Source organism: Orycteropus afer, unplaced genomic scaffold (genome assembly GCF_000298275.1).
Source record: "Orycteropus afer afer isolate SDZICR_OR568_19922 unplaced genomic scaffold, OryAfe1.0 scaffold00016, whole genome shotgun sequence".
NCBI classification, from domain to species: domain Eukaryota; kingdom Metazoa; phylum Chordata; class Mammalia; order Tubulidentata; family Orycteropodidae; genus Orycteropus; species Orycteropus afer.
In genome coordinates, this window is record NW_006921603.1 from 19,693,284 (window position 1) to 19,719,728 (window position 26,445).

A 26,445-nucleotide genomic window follows, 5' to 3' on the forward strand; every position below is an offset into this window, starting at 1 on the left:
TCTGTGTCTGTGTTAATTGGTTTCCCTTTTCTTTGTTGAAGAGGGTCTGTGCAGTCTTTTTGCCTAGTCCACCATCTTGCCGGAACCTGCAATTATTGGTGTTTTTTGAGAGCTCTGGTGGTGTAGTGCCTAAAGCATTTGACAGCTAACCAGAAGCCTGGAGGTTCAAACCCACCAGCCACTCCCCAGAAGGAAGATTGGGCAATCTACTTCTGTAGTGATACCGCCTTAGAATCCCAAGGAGGGGCCACTATGAGTTGAATCGACTCAACGGTAGCGAGTTTGGTTTTTTTTGATTGGTGTTTTTGAATTGTGAGTTTTATGGGCTGTACTTAACACTTACCAGCACAGCAGAAACTGTTGTAGAATTCATGCGTATTGTATAACTCTGCCCATTTCATGCATGGTGCTCTTTTAAATTATTATGCTTTTATGAGTTTTTATTTGCTTGTAGGATATTTTGTTGATTATGATCTTGATTGATTTTAGGCAAAAATCTTTAATCAAAAACAGAGTCTCTCACTGACTCTTGGCTCTTGTGAGGAATCATGATCATTTGAGGTGTAGTTTACAGAAGCTCACAACTAAGATTAAAACTACGTATTTCTATACTTTACTATGGTAGCTGTTAGTTGTGCCTGTTGTGTGGACAGACAGGGTAGTCTCCACAATACATAGATGGAAGATAGAAAGGGAGGTAATGACAAAAGAGGCTCTTCGTAATGTACATAGTTGGAGGGTAGGGTACTGAGAAGAGCTTTTTTGCTAAGTGCCCTCCTGACTCACTCTGATTTTAGTTATGAAAAGGGAGTTAACACTCGTGGTTACCCCATGTGTGTCAGAGTAGAACTGTGCTCCATAGATTTTTCAGTGGCTATTTTTTCAGAAGCAGATCACCACATCTTTTTTCCAAGGTGTCTCTGTGTGAACTTGAACCTTCAACTTTTCAGTTAGCATTACCTCCAAGGAACTCCTAGAATATGAAAGATTGAACCGTGTTCAGATTCATGAGTGAACTTTGAGATGCCTTGTAATTAGTGTGAGCTCTTTGATCTATCAGATATGGCCATGACAAGAAAATACACATTTAAAGACAGAACAGGAAAAAAAAAAAAAAAAGTGTTATCTTTTGAAATAATATTTCTTAAATTTGCCCACAAAGTAGTGACAAGCCCAATTCAGAAAGGTGAATATTTGGGTAGGAGCTATAATGTGATGTTTTTTTCTACATCAGAAATTTGTTTGGCTGTAGTTTTTACTGAAGAAATCTTCTAATTCTTCCTTGATCCAAATCATTTTGCTTCCGACTTTCAAAAATGAGTAAAATTTAAAGAGTATAACCTTGAGAAATTTTCCCATACTCAGTCAAGGCAATAATATCCTGAGTTGATTAAAAATTCCTCATGAGCTGTTTTTATAGTCCAGCCAGTTATTTTCTTTATTATATCCTGGTTTGTAATTGCCTTTTTACATGGTATCCATTATTCAGTCATTAATTCCCTGAGGGCAGAAGCTGTTTTCATTCAGTCCTATGTTCCTAGTTCTTACAGGACATGGAACTTTGTTGCACTTAAGGTTTATCAAATGAGTTTAATGCATGAATAAAATGGTAATATTATTGTTTCCACTTGATATTATTTTGATAAATTACTATTTTCATAAAACAGAAGAATCTTAATGGGTATTGTTTTAGTCCCTTTCTTTTGAACTTAAATCATTCAGACCATTAAGTAGCTAGTCTAATTTCAACCAGAGGAATCTGAATGAAAGCCCAAATCCTGCTTATCAAAAATGTTATGTAATTTAGAAAGAAAGTTAGCAATAATGCTAGACTTGTCTTCTCTCTGCAGCACCTCCACCACTGCCTCCTAAAAATGTACCAGCCACACCACCCCGAACAGGCTCGCCTTTAACTATTGGACCAGGTAAGCTTTAGTCTTTTTTGCACTGGGATGATATGGCAATCAGAGCAGTGGCCTCAGACCTCAACACACCCTTGAAGCTGCATTGAACATTAATGTTTGTATTCATCTTTCCTTCTGCAATAATTTTCTATGCAGACTTTTTTAAATCACCATTTCCAAGTTTCACAAACGGGTCATTTTTTCAATTTTTCCTCTTTTTGATTTTGATGAATGAAGGCCACATTTAAAATGAAAGAAAAAATAACTGAATTTGGAAAGTCATTGTTCAATTAGCATCTCACTTCATTGGTTCTCATTTTCATGATTTCTAGATTAATACACTCTCAAAGCACATTATTTTTCCAAGGAACAATAAAAATTTTGCTAGACCAAGAAATATCTAGTCCTTAAAGACATAAAATGGTTCACAGGATATGCAGCATACTTGGGTGGTGGAGAATTTTTTCACATTAGTCATTAAATTATTTATTATCCCATGGCAAAGAGATGCGTAAAGATTATAAAATATGGCAAGATGATTTTTGTCTGAGGCATATCTTTATCTTTTATTAAAACCAGTATCATTTATTAGTATAATTTATAATCTGCCTACCCTCATTGAATTAGCACATCAAAGTAATAATGGTTATTTTACGTGTCTAGGCTCTTAAAATGTGATTCTTTATTACCTTTGGAATTCTATTGCAGCTTCATCTTTTGCTATTTTTGCAGACTGGTGAGTTTGAAGTTACTGAGTAGAGTATGTATCAGTAAGACATAGCTAAGAAATTTATATTGAGTCAAATCCAATAGACAGTCATCACAAAGTCTCATAAGGAAATATTCTGGCTATTTCAAGCAATTTTGGCTTCTTTCATTCCCATAAATTAGAGCAAAAACCACTACTTATCTGTCAGTTTCTCATACTGTGGTGGCTTGTGTGTTTCTGTAATACTGGAAGCTATGCCACTGGTATTTCAATACAAGCAGAGTCACCATGGTAGACTTTCAACAGAGTTTCCAGATTAAGGTAGATTAGGAAGAAGGACATAGCAATCTAATTCTTAAAGCATTGACCACTGAAAACCTTATGAATAGTAGTGGAACACTCTCTATTATAATACCTTCTCCTCAGGATGGAAGGTACTCCAAATACTGCTAGGGAAGAGCTGTCTCCTCAATATAGAGTTGGCCTTCATGACATGAATGGAGTAAAGCTTTCTGGACCTTCATTTGCTGATGTGACAAAACACAAAATGAAAAGAAACAGCTGCAAACATCCATTAATAATTGGAACATGGAATGTATGAAGCATGAATTTAGGAAAATTGGAAGTCATCAAATATGAAATGTAACACATAAAAATCAATATCGTAGACATTGATGACCTGCAAAGGACTGGTATAGCAATTTTGCATTGGACAATTACATCTACTGTTAATGGTAACTTGGAAAGGACTGGTGTCACATTCTTCGTTATAAAGCATATTTCAAGATCTATCCCAGAGTACAGTGTTACAAGTTATTCATAGGCCTACAGAGAAGACTAATGAATACAACTATTATTCAAATTTAAGCACCAACTAGTAATGCCAAAAATGAAGAACTTGAAGATTTTCACCAATATCTGCAGCCTGAAATTATCAAACATAAAATCAAGGTGAATTGATTAATAACTGGTAACTGGAACCCAAAAGTTGGAAACTAAGAAGAAGGATCAGTAGTTGGAAAATACGGCCTTGGTTATAGAAGTGATGTCAGAGATTGCATGATAGAATTTGGCAAGATCCATGACTTATTCATTGCAAATACCTTTTTTCCAGCATAAACGGTGACTATACATGTGTACTTTACCAGATGGAATACAGAAGAATCAAATCAACTATGTTTGTGGAAAAAGATGATGGAGCAGTTCACTATCATCAGTCAGAACAAGGCCAGAAGCTGCCTGTAAAACAGACTATCAATTGCTCTTGGAAAGTTTAAGTTGAAGCTGAAGAAAATTAAAACAAGTCCATGAGAGCCCAAATATGACCTTAAGTGTATCCTACCTGAATTTGAAACCATCTCTCGGAAACCCAGGGAGGGGTCGCTATGAGTCGGGTTTGACTCAATAGCACATAACAACAACAACAACACCTGAATTTGAAACCATCTCAAGAATAGATTTGACACATTGAACACTAATGACCAAAACCAGATGAGTTGTGAGATAATATCAAGGACATGTATGAAGAAAGAAAAAGGTCATTAAAAAGATTTTTAAAAACAGAAAGGAAAGAAAGACCAAAATGAATGTCAGAAGAGTCTCTGAAACTTGTTCTTCAACACAGAATAGCTAAAGCAAAAGGACAAAACGATGAAGTAAAGGAATTGAACAGAAGATTTCAGAGGGTGGCTCAAGAAGACAAAGTAAAGTGTATAATGAACTGTGCAAAACCTTGGAATTAGAAAACTAAAATGGAAGAACACACTTGGCATTTCTCAAGCTGAAAGAACTAAAGAAAAAAAGTCAAGCCTTGAGTAGCAATATTGAAACATTCTATGGGCAAGCTATTGAACAATGCAGGAAGCATCAAAAGAAGATGGAAGGATGGAGTCCCTGTACCAAAAAAGAATTGGTCGGCATTCAACCATTTCCAGAGGTAGCATATGATCAAGAACTGATAGTACTGAAGGAAGAAGTCCAAGCTGTACTGAAAGCATTGGCAAAAAAGAAGGCTTCAGGATTTGACAGATGCCAATTGTGGTGTTTCAACAAATGGATGCAATGCTGGATGCACTCACTTGTCTATGCCAAGAAATTTGGAAAACAGCTACCTGGCTAACCAACTAGAAGAGATCCATATTTGTGCCCATTCCGAAGATGTTGCAGAAATTGTCAAACAAATCATTAATATGCTGAAGTAAAATTTTGCTGAAAATAATACAAAAATGTTGCAGCAGTACGTCAACAGGAAAATGCAAGAAATTCAAGCTGGTTTTAGAAGAGGACATAGAATGAGAGAGATCATGACTGATAACAGGTGGGTCTTAGCTAAAAGCAGAGAATACCAGAAATTTGTTTACCTGTGTTTTCTTGACCATGCAAAGACATTTGACTCTGTGGATCATAACAAATTATGGATAACATTGCAAAGAATAGAAATTCCAGAACACTTCATTATGTTTATGTGGAACTTGTACATAGAGAAGAAGTTGTCCAAACAGAAAAAGGGGATACTGAGTCTTTTAAAATCAGGAAAGGTATGAGTCATGGTGAGTCAATGTGTGTGTTGAGCAAATAATCCAATCATCTAGAAAATGTGAAGGATTGAAAGAAGACTCATTAAGTACCTGCGATATGTGGATGACATAACTTGCTTCCTGAAAGCAAAGAGGACTTGAAGCACTTACTGATGAAGATCAAAGACTGTGGCCTTCAGTCTGAATTATACCTCGACATAAAGAAACAAAAATCCTTACAGCTAGACCAATAAGCAACATCATGATAAATGGAGAAAAGTTTGAAGTTGTCAAGAATTTCATTTTATTTGGATCCACAATCAATGCCCATGAAAGCAGTAGTCAAGAAATCAAACAACATACTACCTTGGACAAATCTGCTCCAAAAGACCTCTTTAAAGCATTACAAAGTAAAGATGTCACTTTGAAGACTAAGTCACACCTGACCCGAGCCATGGTACTTTCAATGTGCACACAAAAGCTGAACAATGAATAAGACCAAAGGAGAACTGATGCCTTTGAATTGTGGTGTTGATGAAGAATATTAAATATACTATGAGCTGCCAGAGGCACTCTGGTAGCGTAGTGCCTAAGGCATTTGCCTGCTAACCAGAAGGCTGGCAGTTCAAACCCACCAGCCACTCCTTGAAAGGAAGGTTGGGCAATCTACTTCGTAGTGATACTGCCTTGGAAACCCAAGTAGGGGTCGCTATGAGTCAGGTCCAGCCTTGACGGCACATAACAACAACAACAACAACAACAACAACGAGCTGCCACAAAACACAAATCTTTTTTGGAAGAAGTACAGCCAGAATAATCCTTAGAAGTCAGGATGGTGAGACTTCACCTCACATGCTTTGGACAGGTTATCAAGAGGGACCAGTTCCTGGAAAAGTGCATCTTGGTTGGTAAAGTAGAGGGTCAGCAAAAAAGTGAAAGAACCTCAGCAAGATGGATTGTCACAGTGTTTGTAACAATGGGCTCAAACATAGCAATAACTATGAGGACATAGGACTGGGAGGTATTTCATTCTGTTGTACACTGGACCATTCGGAGTTGGCATGACTTGATGGCACCTAACAACAACAACAACAACAACAAACAAGCAACAAAAATTATAGATGTTGTGGATTATGCAAAGTGCTGCCCAATTTATCTGTCACATTGGAACCTTGAAGGTTAATTCCTTTCAAACTAGAAATATGGAAGTACTAAGCCAATTCTTTTAGCACAAAGGTTATTCAATGGTAAAATGGCTTCTGTTTCTTTAAGCATCTGCCCATGCCTTCCAGTTATTTGGGTAACACTTTCTAATTTGAATAATCACCATTTGAAAAAAAAAAGTACAGTTCCTCTCATGTCATTTGTTATCAAATATTTCATTCCAGGTTGTAGAAGATAGCTTTTAATTTTTTTTTATTTTGTTTCTGAGATGAATTAAAAAGAATATCTGACTATAATGTTTAGGCAAAACAGACTTTTATATGTCATTGATTTCAATCAGATATACATCACTGCCATGACAATGATATTAACAGTTTAGACTTGGAAGATGGAAGAATTGATAAAGATACTTTTATAATTTCCTTCCTATTAAACAGGTAGACATCTAACAGTTCTAATAAGCACCAAAAGCCTTCTCAATAATTTATGTGTGTGTTGTGTGTGGGGTGTGCATGTGTGTGTTAGTAAATATATGTGTATATCTCTTTAAATGATCTTTGTACAGTGCTTCTGGTATAAACAACTCATTATGATGTGATAATTTTTAAACCAACAGATACTGTTATTAGTTTATCAAACATTTTCATTTAATATCCTAAATAGACAAGTTTTATAAAATACCAAAGTACTGAAAATAAAAAACACTGTGCTGTGCTTATTTTAATAGTGCAGATTTTCAAAAGCAACCTCACATTTAGAATTTGTAGTTCCAGAGTCCATATTTCTGTAAACCTGACAATACCTTCTCAAAACGTCACTTTTGTCCAAGTTGTCCACCTGTATGCAGTTTTTGAGAGCCATATCATGCTCATCACTTTAATGATGATAAAAGTAGTTAACTGTGTGTATCTTGGAAAAGGATAACTAATTGCATAAAACAATGATGGAAGCAGAAAAATGGAATTCTTCCCTCATCTTCAGCTCCTAATCCAATGCAGATATTTTTACAGCATAAAATAACCCACTGAGGCATCTCTCAAGGCAATATATTTACCAAGTTTTGTTTCATGCTTGTAGCTTTCATGACTCCTCCCCACCCCCACCCCAATATATTAACACAGCCAATTAAAGTTTATAATCAACTACTTTAACCACAGGAAGTGACCAGTCAGCAACAGAGGTCAAAATTGAAAAACTACCATCAATCAATGACTTGGACAGCATTTTTGGCCCAGTATTGTCCCCCAAGTCTGTTGCTGTTAATGCTGAAGAAAAATGGGTCCATTTTTCTGATACATCCCCGGAACATGTTACTCCAGAGTTGACTCCAAAGGAAAAGGTGGTGTCCCCACCAGCGGCATCAGACAACCCAGCTGAGCCCCCTGCTCCAGGGCCTCCTGGTCCTCCTGGCTCCCCAGCCCTCGCAGGACCCCCTGGCCCTCCTGGTCCTCCAGGTCCTCCTCGCAATGTACCATCGCCACTCAATTTAGAAGAAGTCCAGAAGAAAGTTGCTGAGCAGACCTTCATTAAAGATGATTACTTAGAAACAATCGCATCTCCTAAAGATTTTGGGTTGGGACAGAGAGCAACTCCACCTCCCCCACCACCACCCACCTACAGGACTGTGGTTTCATCCCCTGGACCTGGCTCCGGCAGTGGTACGGGGACCGCCAGTGGTAGGTCTTAACTGTTTGGTGTGCTTCGTGTGACAGGGAATGGCCGTGCCTGCTGCCTTGCGAGCAATACCCTTCTCCTGCCTGGCAGTTGGCTTTAGAGCTTCAGCTATTCCTTTTTTGGTTTGGGTGTTCTGTGGCCCTGTGGCATGTCCTAGTTCATCGAATGCTCATAGTCCTAGTCCAAGTCTGTGGATGTTTTCTGCCCTGTACTCCCAGCCCCTAGGAGTGCCTTGCCTCCAACCCTGCAATTAGGAAGTGTGTACTTTAAAGCAAACAGTGATATCATTGTTTGGAATTCAAGAAAGTTCTAGAAAACTGCATCTCACAGTGGATGAGTTTCGTGTTAAATGTCTGATTTCCTTGTCACATGTCTTCACAGGGATTCTAAATCTTCATAGTTCATTTGTGTATCTATGTTGCAGGGGATATTGAAGGGTTCATATTGACCAGTCTAATTTCTTTGGAATAAAAAGCAGAATTTGAAATGATGATTTGAGGCTAAAGCAAAAGGAAGATGCCTTATTTTATCCCCAACCTAATCAATCTGTTACCAAAAACAAAACTGTTGTCAGTTTGAGCATTTGGCCATGATGTCAGCTCAAAGTATGGAGACAGGTGATGGAAACAAACTATCAGAAATATACCTTTGGGGACTCCAGATGCAAATTTTAACATTGAATTTTATTTTTTTCATTTTCCTTCATTTGTGTTTTCTAATTATGAAACAATATGTACACCTGCCATACATACCAAAGAAGTAACAAGATTTTTATTAGTGCTGTTGTTATGTGCCGTCGAGTCGGCCCCGACTCATAGCGACCCCTCCTTGGGTTTCTGAGACAGTATCACTACGGAAGTAGGATTGCCCAACCTTCCTTCCGAGGAGTGGCTGGTGGGTTTGAACCGCCAGCCGTCTCGTTAGCAGGCAGGTGTCTTAGCCACTATGCTACCAGAGCTCCTATTATTAGTGCATCCTCTTACATCTCATTTATTCCACTGTTACTCAAGTTTCTCTGGCTAAATCCTCCAGACTCTTTCCTCCTATGCATGTGAGTGCAGTTTAGGCACCTTCCATGAGGTGACCTCTGTTATTTGTTTTTCATTTGCTTTGAAAGAGGAGACTAGATATGTTACTTATATGTAGTAAGAGACAGAAAAGAAAGGCATTTGCCTCTATATTCAGTCATCATTGCTGCCTCTTTCAATGGAGTCTCTTTCAGTGTTAGCTGTGTGTACTGCACACAAAACCAATGTTTTGTATCAGTAGATATACTCCTGTACCCTTCTCCCAACAAAAAAAGAGAACTATTCAATACACAAATAAATTTGGGAAGCATAATTTTAAACAATAGCAGCATGTTTCTTTGCCATGGGACCTCTCAGGGCCATTAGTTTGCCTGTAAAGGCAACAGCTATAGTTTCTTGTCCTAGAAATCATTCTAAAGTGTACATTATGTACATTATTTCATCCTCACAACAACTCCATGTGGTGCATACTGTTATTTTCCTCTATTTTTACAAGGAAAATTGAAGCAAAAAGATGTCAAGTAATTTTCTCAAGTTTACATAGCTACAGGTGATAGACTTAGGATTCAAACACAGGTCTATCTGATCCTAAGCATGTGTTATTAACCACTATGGTATCTAGACAGCCTTGTAAGGTTTAGTTACAAACATCTCAAGCTTATTTGACCAACCACTAACACTCACCTATACTGCACAACTGCTATCAACAAGGTCACCAAAATTATTCTCTCCATTGTGTTCCTTTCTATATTCAAGAAGGTTAGAGAGCCCAGGTCCTTCCCTCTATTGCTTTTTTAAGTCTTAGGGCCCCTATGTGAAGATTTATAAAGATCTCTGGTGGCATAGTGGGTAAGGCATTTGGTTGCTAACCAGAAGGTCAGCAGTTCAAACCCACCACCTGCTCCATGGGGGGAAGATGAGGCAATCTATTTCTATAAAGAGTTACAGCCTTGGAAACTCCATGGGGGTCACTGTGGGTCAGAGTCGACTCAATGGCAGTGGGGTTTTGATTTTTTATGTGAAGACTTTGGCTCTCTGACTGACTGCCCTACTTTAGAAAAGAAAGATAGTTGTCAGGTTTTAAGAGAGGACTGTGCTTCCAGTGTTTTCTGTGGAACGTTTTTCGTGGACTAGGCTTCTCAAGGAATGCTTATTCACCTCCAGCAATGGGTCACTATGCTCTTCTCAAAGTAAACACCATCAGTGGGGAGTGGGCTTTTATATTCCTTTGTGTTTCCTCTATCACCTTCCACAATTGAATTGACTACTGATCTAATGAGTGAAGACAGAAGCTTTGACTTTCTTCCTGGAATCTTTGAGAATTTTCTTATTTAATGTTTAGCTACCATATTCTTATTTGAAATTATTTAAAAATGTTACAGTAAAGACTATGGATTCTTAATAATTGAGCAGGAAAAGCTGTACTTTGCTGGTATTAAAGGATTGAATTTCTAAGTGGGATATTGAACTGGGCCAGTGAAGTCCATGAATAAATAAAACTTTGCACCATTATCTCCCTAATTAAGTCCCAGTTTATTTGCTGCTTAATCTTTTATTGATGGAACACACACAGACTGGCAGAAATGTAAATTTGGGATTAAAACAATAGGATGTGGCCTCTTGTTTTAAAGATTAGCAATACCTCTCACTATCTATTTTTATAACATGCAGCCTGATGGAACTAACTTTTCCTATACTTCTCAAGTGGTGTTTAATTGGATATTACTGTGCTTATATTTTCCATTTCATTCATAGCAAGATGAGTGTCACTGACCAAGTGTAAACAGTATCTACAGCCTTATGAATCACAAGAGTTAGCTGCTGGTAAAAGACAGTTGGAAGTTAAGAATTTGCTCCAAGAACTTTATTTTCCTTATGGCAAAATGTTACAAATACCTTATATGGCCAGAATATTGCTTTATTGGAATGCAGACTGATTCTTGGCAAAGACTGCCATTTATCCCATGTGGGTTGTGTGCTAGGGATGAAAAGGAGAGTTTTATTGGTTTGTAATAAGTTTGGGGACCAGGAAAGATACATGGTAGTAGCAATAGAATGTTCAGTGTAATGTTTTCCAATTTGAGAACCTAAAACAATATTAATAGCTGTTATACACACATTGACTCATAAACAAGTATATGTGAGCTATACAAGGTTGAATTAACCAAATGAACCATCCTGAGGCAGTTCAGAAGACAGGCCTGGTGATCTGCTTCTGAACGGTCACAGCCTTGAAAACCGTATGGAGCAGTTCTTTGACAAATACAAGGTCTCCATGAGTTGTGATTAACTCTACAGCAACAAACAACAATTTTCTGACTATAGTCTTTTTAGAGCTACTCTGTCCAATACTGTAACCACTAGCCACACATAGCTATTTTAATTGGCATTATGTTGTTGTTGTTGTTGTTATGTGCCATCGATTGGCCCCAACTCATAGCGACCCCTCTTGGGTTTCCGAGGCAGTATCACCATGGAAGTAGATTGCCCAACCTTCCTTCTGAGGAGTGGCTGGTGGGTTTGAACCACCAGCCTTCTGGTTAGCAATCAAGTGCCTTAGGCACTCCACTACCATAGCTCCTATTCAAAAATAGAAACAGACTATCCAAAATGTTGGTCTTCACAGTCTATTTAAAACTACCAGAGATTATATTTAAGAGCTTATGCTTTGGTGTTAAATAGACCATTTGAACTGTGTGACCTTGGGCAAGTTACTGAATATCTCTGAGCCCTAGTTTCCTTCCCCAGATACTGATATACCTACCTCAGAAACTTACTGTGAGGATTAAATAGATAATACATAGCAAGTACCTAGCATAGATCCTGACTCAATAGAAATAAAAATTTACAATATGTTAAGAAAATAGATGTAGAGACAGAGGTGTGGTGGAGGGAGTAGGCTGGGAGTAATATTAGTAATTAGCAAGGTTTCCCACTAATGTGATTACATTTAGAATAAATAGCACAGACAAACACATCCAAGATTTCAGGTTGCTTAAACAAGAGGAGCAGGGTTTATCCCCATGGACTCCCTGGAGAAGTAAATTCATAGATGGTTTTTGATGCTCAACTTCAAAGTACTTTGAGAATAGGAAATTATGGAGACTAAAATTGGTTTAGGACTCTCAAGTGTGGTGTGTGTGTGTACGCACACATCTGGGCATGCCATATGCACACATTTGGGCATGCCAGTGGAGAGGGGATATTTTCCTGGGACAGGATTTCTTAGCATTTTCTTGGTATGATTGTATGTGTATCTCTCTCACCAAAGTGACAAAGCCTCAGGGGTCATTGGAACTTTTCTGAACAAGACCTGTTTGAATATTGATTTGACTTTCTTAAGGTACTTAGCCAAGTGGTTTTCCCAGGTATCCCAGATGTCTGACTTAATATCAGGCCCCTGTGTACAGAGACTCCAGCGGTGTCCTGTCATGTGCATGCCAGCCTCTGTGTGTCTTCTTTGTTTCATATGCTTGTCATTGACACCTGGAAAGGTAAATCCTAATGGCTCTTTCAAAAACATCACAAAAATCATCATGAGCCAAGTCTACATAGACAGGTCACAAAGAAGCTTCCTTCAAAAAAATCCTCTAAATTCAATGTGTTTATTAAACTTCTAGATATAAAATACTTCTGCTACATCTATTTTCTTTTCTTACTATCTTTTCTTTTGCTTAATGCCAGGTGTTTGGGCAAATTTCTACAGTTTCAGCACATGTTTTGAAGTACAGGGTAATCCTCTTACTCGTCTTTGTAAAACACAAATCTAATGTGGAAAAAGGAGCTCTGGTGGCGTAGTGCCTAAGGCACTTGACTGCTAACCAGAAGGCTGGAGCTTCAACCCACCAGCCACTCCTCGGAAGGAAGATGGGGCAATCTACTTCCTTAGTGATACTGCCTCAGCAACCCAAGGAGGGCTCTCTATGAGTCGGGGCCAACTCGATGGCACATAACAACAACAGTGTAGAAAAATCATCCATAGTCCTTCAAGTTCTGACTTACGTTTCCTTATTCGACATAAATAAGTTCTGAACATATACAAAAAAATAGGAAAATTCATCATAATTTTGGTGGGCATGTAGTCAAAATAAAAGGCATCCACCATGCAGTCAAAAGAATCTTAAGAATGTATTTTCTGTCACAGAGCAATAAACGGATTTACCTTTCACTGGGTGCTGTATGACAAAGAAAAGGCAATGAGCTTCAGCTTCTGCCACTAATCATAGTGGAACTGAGGAATTTTTTTTTTCCTGAAAAAAAAAAATATCATGTGCTATATAGTATTTGATCTAGTAACTGCTGATATGAAGCAGGACTGACATTGCTGCCATGGGAACAGGGAAGGAGGGATCAAACGATGACAGTGCTTTGGCCATGGACGTTTCCAGACATTTCTAATGCCACTTTATTTTTCAGGTGCGTCCTCTCCTGCTCGACCAGCCACTCCCTTAGCTTCTTGCAGCAGCACTACCCCACCTCCACCTCCTCCCCGGCCTCCATCTCGGCCAAAGCTACCTCCAGGAAAGCCTGGAGTCGGAGATGTGGTATGTTCCCCTTTCCCCTGGCTTGCTCAGAAACAAGCTGTGAGAATGACAAACAAAAACTCAAAAATGCCTAAACACATAGCATCCCAACTTTAAATCTAAGCATTAGAGCTATAGTACAAATGGCCCTTACAGCTAGCATATGAGAGTTACTGCAGTATGGATGCACATTTTAATAGGCAGCTCTGCTACAGTACAGTTTGATGAAAATTAAGGTAGCAATGCTCAATTATGCCAAATCCTTTAGAAAGAGAAATGGTTCCTTTCATAATATTTATCTGATTTTGGAGGACATGTCCTTATTTCTGACTACAGAAAAGTTATTGGTAGTAGTGGTAGGCACACTGCATGAATTTAAAAAGGAGAGTCGTGTCCCTGTGAATTTGTTCCAAAAGTTTCTTGGTTTGTATATTAAGCCTGGGGAAAAAGGAAAGCAATGTTTATCTTTTGTCATGAGATTTACGGTGGAGGCAAATTTCTTTGGTATCTGCACACAGGAGTAACACATTGATGATGCCCATAATTTTTTGTTTGTTAGCACAATGGAGAGTTTTGTATTTGAACCTCTTTAGATAGCTATGAGCTCTCATGTTTTATTATCTGCTTAGCCCCTGAAGGCTGAGTTCACAGTCCTGAAACAGAACCACTGATCACATCACAGATCCCAGCTTCTCTAAACCTGGGCATACGTATTGAGTTTAACATGTTTATTGTTTGTGGTTGCTCTAGCTAGATTCCACAAGCTCCCGTTTAGGTATATTGAATCAATTCCAGTGTAAAATTGGTTTCATGTGTATTCCTTTAAGAGCTCAAGTTGTTATATCTGGGACTGGGAGACATTAAAAACATGAAAGCACTACAACTTGTATGTCTAACTTTTCATCTCTTCTTCTCCCTGCAGTCCAGACCTTTTAGCCCTCCCATACACTCTTCCAGCCCTCCTCCGATAGCGCCCCTAGCCCGGGCTGAAAGCACTTCTTCAATATCATCCACCAATTCCTTGAGTGCAGCTACCACTCCCACAGTTGGTAAAAATTATCTCTTCTCTTTTAATCTGTTTGTGGTGTTTACTGGCTATTTTACATGGTCTGAAATCCCCTAGGCCCCTATGTTTCTGGTCAAAATTGTTTTGCTATATGTTTTGCTACTGTCATCTGACTCTTCTTTTAAAAGCACCTTCTCAGCAAAGGAGGCAAAATAAATAAATGAATGAAATGTCAAGTAAATAAATAAATGAAAGAACCTTAACACCTGTGTTTTGCAGGAATTTTCTTATGGTATTACATATAAAGCTCTTCCTAAAATTGAAGAAGAAATCACCAAATAAGGTCCTGTAATTTAGATATTACTTCTTGTAATAAGAGTAGTCTCCTTTGAGGGGGGGGATGTTTATTGAAATTGAGCTCTGGTAGCATAGTGGCTAAAGCACTTGACTGCTAACCAGAAGGCTGGCGGTTCAAACCCACCAGCCACTCCTCGGAAGGAAGGTTGGGCAATCCTACTTCCGTAGTGATGCTGCCTCGGAAACCCAAGGAGGGGTCGCTATGAGTCGGGGCCGACTCGACGGCACATAACAACAACAACAATACATCAGAAATCAGAAAATTTAAAACTTCTATTTTCTTCAATCTTTCATTTCTTCATCCTTTTTGTTTTCCTTATTTTGACAAATGGTATAAACATTAGCATTGTGTGACTTGAGCAAACTTTGTGAAATCTTTTTTTTTTTTCTTTTAGTGTTTTTCAGTGATGTGTGATCAATTTTCCCAGAGAAATAATTCATTGCTGGCATTTTCAGTAAATGCCTTTGTACCTCTTTCATTATGGTGTGATGAAAGTGAAGAGTTGAGAGTGGCTGCTTAGCTGGATGGCTTTCCCAGGTTTAAATGCCTTGTTTTGCCTGGAGTGGCTTCCCTCTTCCCAAACCTGGTCTCTCTCAATACCATTTCACCCAGCTTCCATAGCTCCCACTGCCTCTCTCATTTTTGCATGGTGTCTCTTTTGTCTGACATGGGGCTTTCCCATTCCTTCTTTGCCATGCAACCCCATTCCCCACTCTCTTCCTTTATTATCTGGAACACCTCTCCCAGGCTTCTGTATTAAAAGACAGCTGATCCATCCTGCTTTGCTTGGGAGAATCATTAATCAAAGTTAAATAAATTATTGTTGCTGTTTACCAAAGAGCATGCTGTAGAATTGCTCATGTGAGAAGCAGCTTGATCAAAGCCTCAAGCTCTTCTGGAGAAAAAATGCCTGTCTTTAAGGCGGGTCCTTTAGAGCCCCCAAAGAGAGTTTATTTATATCATATGTTCTGTATTTTTAATCACACCATCCCAAACATCCTCATCAAATTCGGAGAAAATACAGAAATCTACCTGTTTTATATGACTTATTAATAGACATATATTTACCATTATTTATATAGTCAAGTCCATTTCTTGTCTGCATCATTAATTGGTATATTGAGGCTTTCTATTTTTAGATGTCTATTAGCCATTTCTCTCTTTTCTGGTTTTGAACTCTGCTTCTTTAGCCCTCGTTGATTGCTATAGACAATTTCTCCACTCTTCCTCTGCTTTTTTTATCCCTCAAGATCATGTGTTCCACCCACTCCATGTGATTTACCTTATTGGTTAAAAAAGGAAGAAGAGCTAACTACTCAGAAAGTCAACCCCACATGACCTCAGATGAAACTTCTTCCATGTTCTTTCAACTCCTGTGTATTCACAGAGAAAACTGCACACACGGGGAACTTGAATTATGTCCATGTTTTACATTGTGTTTCTATACTCACTGCTGCAGAAATCTCAAATCTTAGCCAGCTGCTTTGATTCTTATCACACCTCACATGTGTATTTTCAAGACGAACCACAGAAGGGTTAAAAAGAAAATAGTCACATGAGAGGATAGTCACATTGCTTCATTGCTGAGGGACGTTCTGACTTAATCTGTTTGGTTCTGTCATTTTTATTTGGTTTTCATCTTCCCACTGCATTCCTCATCCTCTTGTTCTTTATTTCCTCCTGCTGCTGTGGGTCACCTGACAGCCACTTCTCTCTGAAGTAAATACATCGTCAAATGACTGACTGCCCAGCAGCTTCTTGTGCATTGCTGTTTCTCTCTTTCTGGAGAGGATGTGCTTTGGCTGTTCAGCACCAAGGGGTCTCTCCATGACTTATGTGGAATGTCAATTTAATAGAGTTAAGTAGCTTACTTGAAGTAGAGAATTTCAGCAGTAAATTCCCTGATGTTAATGGCTCAACATTTTCCTGCTGCCACCACAATAGTTTTTGACATTCCCCGTGACACTTGAGCCAAATTGTGGGTGTGATAGGAACAAAATAAGCATTAAATTTTTATAAGCAAGTCTAATCTGTCTTCTTACACAACAATTCATATAAGAAAATATCTGTAAGGGATTTGAAGCATAACATCTTTTATGAGAGCTGTGATTATGAAATAGTCAGTCAGATGCCACTCTTGAAAAGCCTTTTTGTGTATAGTCACACTTCAATAATGAAGAGCTTCTATGTGACTGTATTTCATTAACTTCAAGATACCCTTGAATGTAAGAAAAAAAAAACCTCACTGTCTTTGAGTTAGATCCAACTCATAGCGACTCCCCTTTGGGTTTCTGAGGCGATATCACTACAGAAGTAAATTGCCCAATCTTCCTTCCAAGGAGTGACTAGTGGTTTTGAACCGCCAGCCTCCTGGTTAGCAGTTAAATGCCTTAGGCACTACGCCACCAGAGGTCCCTTTGAATATAAGACATATCATTATTTTATATATGACTAACAAAGAGGGCAGGAAGATGTCAATTAAGCAAAGATGCAGTATATTTTGATGGCATTGATTATAAGATCCACCCCAATTTTAGAGATGTGAAAAAAAAATACATATTTTAAAATCAGTGAAATATAGTAAACTCTTTTTATACTCTAAAAAGCTCATAGGCTCTTCACTCTTTGACTCCGGGGAAGTAATTCCTATTAATATTTTGGAGATAGACAAAATATTAAAAATTATTCTAAAAAAAAACTCTTAGACATTTAACTCTCTGTTTAAAACAGGGCATTATGTCTACTTGTAAATATCCATCTTTCTTTTTTACTTATTTTTATATTTAATATTAGGGTTTTTTTAATATGTTGGTAATATCTCCCTTTAGGACCCCACCACAAAAAGGCTACCATAAAGGCAATTTTTATTTACTGTTAAGTTCACTGTTAAGTATATTTTTTCACTGTTAATTATGCATTTTAAATTGCATCTTTAGCATCCCAGGAATCTGTAATGATTGAAGTGTGATCATTTATAAGCACCAGAAGAAGCAGCATATGGACTTGGAGCAGAAGTAAATTCAATTTAGTAGTGAGATAGTAACCACAGCATCTAAAACGTAAAATATTTCATCTAAGCCTTTGTCTCTCCAAGCTTTCTGAATTGAACAACTTTCTAAAAAAAAAAAAAAAAAAGTAAAAAATAAAAAATACCTGTATTAACTGCCAATTATTTTATGCAAAAATAAAGACAGATTTTTGGAACTGAATATTTGTCATCCCAATAAAAAATTCTCACCTTTTATTTTAGTCTTCTTTTTTTCCTTATGCAATTTTTTGTTGAAAGGTGGCTTTCAGTATTAGCATTCTCATCCCATTTTGAGGCAGTTTCCATGGTTACTCCTTAAGGAAACTTTCCCCTCTGCACTTAATTTGGTTGTTGTCCTTATTTAAACCAAGCACAGACCTATCCAATGGTTCATTTTAAAAAAAATTCTCTCATTTAGGATATTTTTTTTCCTAAGCCCACAAAGTCTATAACCACCATAAAGAAAATCTTAAGTATGCTTACTGTTCAATCCTTAGGAAACTATTTGATTGTAATTTCAGTGCAAAGAATATGTGGCAGTCTTGGAGGTTCCTCATTTTAAGGAGATTGTAAATAGGAAATCAGTTCTTCAGAATAAGGAATACCTTCTGCCATTTCCCGCAAGTGAGTCTGAAAGACAACTTTTTATATCCAGTTACTGACAATGTAACTGTCTGGCTTCCTGTTTTCCAGAGACATTGTTGAGTGCCCTTTACTGCCAGTTCTCTTTGTCCTGTTCCTCTCCCACAGATAAGCAGAAGTTACTTTAACTTGTTCTAGCTACCAAGGAAGCCACATGTATAATAAAAATTGTAATGGACAAATGATATCCTACAACCTTAAATATTGACAAAGAAGCTTGTCTGCCTTGGACTTTAAGTCAAGAAGGCAAACTAATAGAATATTTTTCAAGGAATGTTACTATTTATCCTCATTCATTGCCTTATCTTACATCTCTACATTGTGGGTAGGATTCTCCATTATTGGTCTTTGTCCAGATTTTACTTTGTTTTCTATTGAAATTGTAATAATACCCATCGAACCTGTGGCATTGAGGGCTTTTTGAAAAATCACTTAGTGGAAAAACCCCAATTGCCTGTGTGTATTAGTGAGGAGGGAGACCATGTTCAAAGATCTGGAACAGTTGAGGTCTAGAGCATCAAATCATGACGTTGTGACCAATTTACAACATTTGGCCACAGCTGGAGTCCATAGCCAAAGAGGGAAGTACAATAATGCTGTTCAAAATTAACAGTCCATAACTACCAAAGGCAGGTGCAAGGCAAATTCAATTTGGATACTGATGAGGCTGAAATGGGATGGTTCATGCAGGGACCTCAGATTGATACTGTTGCTTTTTATTGTCATGTTAAAAGCTTCTTTTTCCCCATGGAGGAAAGGTGCATGCTGGGTGATCCTGTTGAGCTGTCAGTGCTCTGTCAGCGGTTCTTGTTGATGGATACATGTCTGGCTGCTTGAGAATTGTGTGGGAGTGAAACACACTCACACAAGTCAATTATTAATGATAACGCTTTTAATAACTCCCTGAGAAGAAGGACTATGACTTCCACCATGGGGCTGACTTCAGCCAAATTCACAGATGCTCAAACCTCGCCTTTTTCTTTTTTATTATTTTACTTTAATTTCTTCTCACAGAATTATCATAAAATAGCCATATCATCAAATACTCATAACACTGACTTAAGTTTTGTTCTTTTTTCCATTGGAATCATTTCTTATGTTTTGATCAGTAAAGTGTGCTGCTTGGTTTCATTTGGGATTTGTATTTGTGTTTTTGTTTTCCATTCCTTTATGTTTCTTTGGTTCGTAGTGTCAGAAGATGATGTTTTTTATGACAAACTGCCCTCGTTTGAAAGGCACTGTGAAACGCCTGCAGGTACGGTGCTAGCGAGTGATCTGTCTAGACACTTAGACTTTAAAAATCCAAGCCATTACGCCATCTGAATGCTATAAACTTCATGGACATGCTCCTCACCTCATGAGTGTCCAGTGCCTCTCAGATGCACCCTGTATATTCTCTGTCCATCGTGGAACTCATGCCACTGAAAAGTTTTTAACTGAACATATTACAAAGCAGCAGGTTGCATGACAGTTTCTCAGTGAAAGGGTTCAAAACAGGTGAGATGCTACGGCTTTGTGAATTTTCATAGGAAGGAATAATTTAACTGCTCAAAATAACACGTCCAGTGACTGCTTTTTAATTTTAAAACTAATAGAGCAGCATTAGTAACTTTGTTTCCTCTTTGGTATATAGGTAAAGGGTGTTTTGTGTCTGGATGTATAAGGTGATTCCAGGGGAGGGGTTGGAAGACATATGACGTCTTCCAGGAATTTTAAATTGATAGGCAATGTTGTTGTCATTTAAAACTGAAGCTAACGTTTTATACAACCCATAACTCCAATTTTATCTTTTTGTGAAAACATAGAAGGGGATAACATCGAAGATGAAATGGATACAGCAATTGCTGAATGACAGTTTGCCCAAACTAGCGCAGTTAAAATATGCTGACACCCCTGCATGGCCAGGAAGACTTCTGCTCCATGCACACACACACCAAATATCCAGCCGCCAGCAACACGTGTCCATCCCTTTAGGCCTCCATGGCTTTGCTTTTGCTTTCTGTTTCCCGAACTAAAACAAAACATAGATTGCCAGCCTTCCCTTTTTTTTTTTCCCTGCACGTTAACGGCATGCCATGCCTCCACCCGACCCTGTAGTGAGATTAATGACCTGCTCTGTAACTCATACTATGTCCTTCTCTCTCCCTCTCCTTAACCTTTCCCATCCCGCTTCAACTCCTGGCCATACAGAGAATGAACAGCCTTCCCTCGTTTGGTTTGACAGAGGAAAGTTTTATTTGACTTTTGAAGGTAAGTAGTACATAGCATACCAGATTCTAATTTATAGTTCCTCGTCCTTTTTCCCCCATTTGCATTTTCTTCAAAAGACCTGATCTCACTTTTCTGTATAAAAATGCTATGGCTACTTAGAAAATACTAAATATTAAAGAAAATATTACATGAATTTGGTTTGTATGTGATCTTTAATTTTTCATATTAAAAAAAAAGCTAATCCATAGTTAAATTTATAGGTGTAGTTAATTGAAAAAATCCAAACACGTTTTCTGGCCATGGAACTTAACTCTGTCAACCAGGGCTCTTTCCTAACTTTTCTGCAAATGTAATGCAACATATAGAAGAACATATGTGGTTGATATAGGCACACCTCAAAGATATTGCAGGCTTGGTTCCAGACTACCACAATAAAGTGAATATCGCAATTGTGATAAAGTGAGTCACACAAGGTTTTTTATTTCCTAATACATATAAAAGTTATATTTACACTATGCTATAGTCTATTAAGTGTACAATAGTATTAAGAAAAAGTTTGAAATTTTGTGAGAATTACCAAAATGTGGCACAGAGACACGAAGTGAGTACATTCTAGACAAATGGCACCAAGACTTGCTTGATACAGGGTTGCAAAAAAAAAAAGCAATATCTGCAAAGCCTAATAAACTGAATTGCAATAAAATGAGGTATGTCTATATTGGTATTTAACTTTGTCTTGGATAATTAATCTTTCTGGTACAACATCCATTATTGTAAAATGTAAGTACATGTATGTGTTCTTATGACAAAGAATGCAGCATAGGAGACCATAAAAATGGGAAAAGAGAAGAAGGAGTATTTTAGTAAGTTCCATCTGCACTTCCTGAAATTGGACATGGAATGACTGCAGTAAAATGGACAACTATTGCCAGACTTGCCATTTTACAAGACTGAAGAAAGTATACATAAATATAATGTTAAATACCTAAACTCAATGTTTGATTCTTATATTTTGCCTTAAAGAGTACTATTCTTCTGTGTTGTATTCCTGTACTGAATCATCTTAATACACCAAGCATTTGATAAAGCAGCCCATTTAAAATAATAATGGGAAAAAATTACATAGTTTAATCAATGGGTCATTTTTAGATAAAGATTTGTCACTTAAGACTCTACAGTTAAGATTTTGAATAGTGAAATTATTCCTGGAATCAAAAGTTGACACAAAAAAATTACACTCCAGATTTGAATCTAGATATTGAACTTGCCTTTGTGTTTCATGACAACAAAAAGACTTTTTCTAACTTGAATGTCTGTCTTAACACAATTTTTTAAAATAGAATGGCTGATATATATTTTTGAGTAGTTGGTATGGTTGTGGATTTTTTTCCTATTAACAGTAAATTTGTTTACCGGACGGTTCTAGAGATGGAACTCCTTATCTTGGAGTGATTTTGATAGCAGCAGGAAAGATGGTCTAATTTAAAACTTTCCAAATACCTGATATCTTGGCCTCACTTGGGTAGAAGGGGAGATGGGTTTTCTTCAGGAGAGAAAGTGTATTTTTCCACATGATGTCAAAGCTGTCACTACCTCAGGACAGTAATTTTATTATAATCAAAATGCCAACACCACAAACTTATGACCATATAAGCTTTCGCTGTGAATCAGATAGAATTAAAAGTACCTAGTTGTCTTTTTACTGATCAATATATCTGCAAAAAAGGCAAAGAGGCCACATCTTCTGACCTCCTCTAACCCCACAAGAGGAAGACAGGATCACCATCAGCAATGCAAGGTCTATTCCTGCAAGGCCAGACATGCTGCCTCCCTCCAGCCCTTTCACCAACTGTTCCTCCCGAAGCACCCACCACCTGTCTCCTGGGTTCGATAATTCGCTGCAGTGGCCACACAGAACTCACAGATTATGGGGTTTATTAGGGAAGCACCAGGCTACAATTCAAGTTCAGGAAAAATGCTCAGTCTCTCCCCCAGCCCGCCATCTCTCAGCCAACAGTCTCTCACAGTCTCTCTCCCAGCTGTGCGTGTTTTTCGGTGTCTCACTCTGCAATGCGTGTCTCTTGCATCTCTTTCCCAGCAGCGGGTGACACTCAGGAGCACGTGTCTCTTTCAGCAGCATGTCTTCCTCAACTAGCAGTCACAGAGAGACTTCTTCTGCCTCTAGGAGGCCTCTTTTGAGCCTGGCAAAGTGGCCAAACTAACCAATCATAACATCAGAATTCTAAGCACCTGACAGAGAGCAGGAACCTCCCAGAACATTGCTTTGTGTTGCACCCAACAGAAATACCCCAGGTGGATAACTTTTACAATCAGGAGCTCCTTGGTTGCTCACAGCAAATTCCACCACAGAGTTTACAAAGACTTATGGCTAGAAAAGCCACACTAAGTAATTTACTATACTGCAGTATCTTAAAAGGAAATGCTACAATTGAATAGGACAGTATCCTGAAGTGTAAAACCAAAAACCAAACAAAGAGCTCTGATAGTGCAGTGCCTAAGGCATTTGACTGCTAACCAGAAGGTTGGTGGTTCAAACCCACCAGCCACTCTGCAGGAAGAAGACCAGGCAATGTACTTCTGTAAAGATTTATCACCTTGGAAACCCAATGGGGCTTGCTTTAAGTCGGGATCATAGCAAATAATTATGTAGGAAAAGGCCCTTTCTCTGGTTCAGTCTGGCAACAGCAGAAGCTGCAGTTTACCCTGTTTTAGCCAGGAAATTAAATAATTACACTATGGCAGCCCTCAAGTAATTGCTTGGGAGTCCCAAAGGCAACGCTGGAAGTTTTCTGTTGTTGCTCTTATTTTGGCTTTGGAATGTTTGTTTGTTTGTGTTTTAGTGTGAGTCTCTTTTTGCAGAAAGAGCTGGACTTTTTTGGAGATACCAATACCAATCTAAAGTCACTTTGTCGTTGGCTTGTTTGTTTTTTTAAACATGTAATCAAACAAGTATAAGTATTTTTTTAAATGTGTAAATTAACATGTCATGTGAACTAAATTTCTCTTTTTTTTTTTCATTTGAGGAAAAGAAGGTATTTGGTAGTAGGTTTCTGGTAACAGATTCCCTGGGTGGTACAAACAGTTAACATGCTTGGCTGTTAACTAAAAAGTTAACGGTTCAAGTCTACCCAGAAATTCCTTGGACAACAGGTGTGGCCATCAAAGTCTGAAAAATCAGTCTTCAAAACCCTTTGGAGCACAGTTGTACTCTGACACACGTGGTGTCACCATGAGTCAGAGTCAACTTGACACAACTGTTTTTTAAAGTTGATAGCATTGCAATTATAATTAGTAAGATCTAAATTTCTCTAATAATCTCAATTTTGGTTAAGAGAAATCATGCAAAAAAAAAAAAAATATTTAATAGAAATTAATTGGAAGTTCTAAACTGTGCTAGCTCCACCTTGACTACTCCAGTTTTGAAAGCAGAGGTGAGGCCTTTTCAAGGGCTGTAGAAGCAGCCACATCACAAGTGTATGGCCCTGTTTAACTCACCAAGAAAATGCTTATGTAGATGAAAGTACATTAAAATGAAGTTCAAGGGTAGCCTTGAACTTGAAAAACTAAGAAGGAAACCATGCCACCTAAGCAAGCCTTGCTATGCCTTAAGAATGGATAAAGTTTGTTTTCAAAGTTTATGTGCATCAACTCAGTCATTATTAACTAGTATAGTCTGGGGGAGCTCTAGTAGCATAGTGCCTAAGGCACTTGACTGCTAACCAGAAGGCTGGGTTCAAAACCACCAGCCACTCCTCAGAAGGAGGATGGGGCAGTCTACTTCCGTAGTGATACCACCTCGGAAATCCAAGGAGGGGTCACTTTGAGTTGGATCAGACTCCATGGCACATAACAACAACAACAACAAGTATAGTCTGGAAGAAGCTTTTATTTTCTTTTGTAGTGCTAACATGACACAGAAGTAGTGATATTTTAACTTGAGAATAGTACCCCTTCCTCAAATTTTTAGATTCTAAAAAAAAAAGACCATCATTCACTTATTTTGTTGAATAGCACTTTTAACATGTTTTCCTGGGGCTCTTTGGTTTTATCCACATTTATTATTATTAATATTAGTTATTATTATCTTTAATCATTCATTCAAGGGAAGTAGAAAAGGAAGAAAGATTCTCATGTCAAAATATTCACCTGTTACAAATAATATTAAATTATTATTTATTAATTTCTAAGTGGTGTTTTTATAATGTCCAAAACCTTAGCTTGTCTAGCCATCAATTTGTTCTCACAATGTTTTAGACACTGTAGTCACTCACTAGTGTTTGAGCCACTGACCAGCCAACCAACTGAGTAATGAACATTTAGCTTATAAGTTTATTTGGAAATAACTCGAGGTGCTTCATACATCCAGATTTAAATTAACAAGAGAGAAATGCATCAGTATTTTAACTCCCAAGAGCTCCAAAGATTTCTTTTGTGTTTTACTTTCATAAACAGCTTCACTGATACTCTTAATTGGTTTATTTTAAATTGAGTTAAAAGAAAAATAAAGGTGACAATAGTAATGATATTTTAAATTGATCTAAGAATATATCCTATTGATGTTATCAAGTATTCTTCTGAGGTAGAATGGGGGAAAAGATATTTCCAGGACAAATACAAGATGTGACTGTTAGATATTTGAATAATTCAAGTCCTAGAGAAATTTAATATCAAGCTGTTTCCAAAAACATGCTGTCCATCTTCTTGCTTAGTTTATTTAAGCACAAAATTGTCTTATATGTGGCAGTGAAAAAGAGCCACAACCATAGTTGTTCTTGATTGTCCTTGTGTCTGAATATCACCTAGATCATCAGTTCATAAACCTCTCACACATTCTCTTCCTTAGACTGCTCTGTGCTCCTCATTACTGCCCTTGCTGTTAGTCTGCCTTCTGACATGTCATATCTTTTGCAAACCTTTCTCTACATTTTCATCTCTCTGCTAAACTTGTCACTCATTTTCTTAACTGAAGCCCAGCTCTCTCCAGGGACCATCACTTCTCCTGTAACACTCTCCAGGGAAAGTTCTTCAAACTCCTGTGGTCCATAGGTTATAAGACTAGGAAGCAGTGTTTTAATTCTCCCAGCTCCCTATTGCTGCTTCCAAAACCTCCCCTGTTCTGAAGAACAGCCGTGTAATTAGTAATTCTACCCTGTGCTGCTCCTTACTGCTATCAACTACTGACCCGCAGAACATCACTTGGCATTCATCCATAGGCTTAGAAGTGCTGGCTGCTACCACTATAATATTCAAATTCTGATTGTGCTGCTCAGTAGCCATGTGATCTTAAGCATTTGATGTCCCTGATTCTCTGTTGTATCATATTTTAAATCAAGAGCATAATATACGCTTGGCAGGAAAATTAGGAAAATCAAATGCGACAGATTTTTTGTTTATTAACTTATATATATGAAAATTATTTTTCATACTTTGAGATAATATTCAAACTGAATGAGGAGAATTGGGGGAAGATATTATAAAAGCATTCAACCTAAGATACACGTAGTTCTTATTTCTGGTATTTCCCTGGTCTCTAAAGTGGCCTTTAGCTCAGGATTTTGTCTTGTATCTGCATTAGGTTTACTGTGTATTTTCTTCTTATGACAATTGTCAAAACTACACAGTTGTTTCTGGATATGTCCCTCACTAAAAAAAAAAAAAAAA

At 37.8% G+C, this 26,445-nt stretch overlaps 1 protein-coding gene across 1 annotated transcript in view; it reads left to right on the plus strand.

Annotated features, from left to right (window-relative positions):
• Positions 1–26,445, plus strand: part of SGIP1 (SH3GL interacting endocytic adaptor 1) — a 167,018-nt gene that overhangs the window by 77,948 nt on the left and 62,625 nt on the right. The window contains exons 13-18 of the mRNA XM_042783350.1: positions 1,851–1,925; positions 7,451–7,969; positions 13,412–13,539; positions 14,441–14,567; positions 19,742–19,807; positions 20,743–20,802. Of these exons, the coding sequence (XP_042639284.1) occupies positions 1,851–1,925; positions 7,451–7,969; positions 13,412–13,539; positions 14,441–14,567; positions 19,742–19,807; positions 20,743–20,802 (975 nt within the window). The remainder of the gene's footprint in view (positions 1–1,850; positions 1,926–7,450; positions 7,970–13,411; positions 13,540–14,440; positions 14,568–19,741; positions 19,808–20,742; positions 20,803–26,445) is intronic.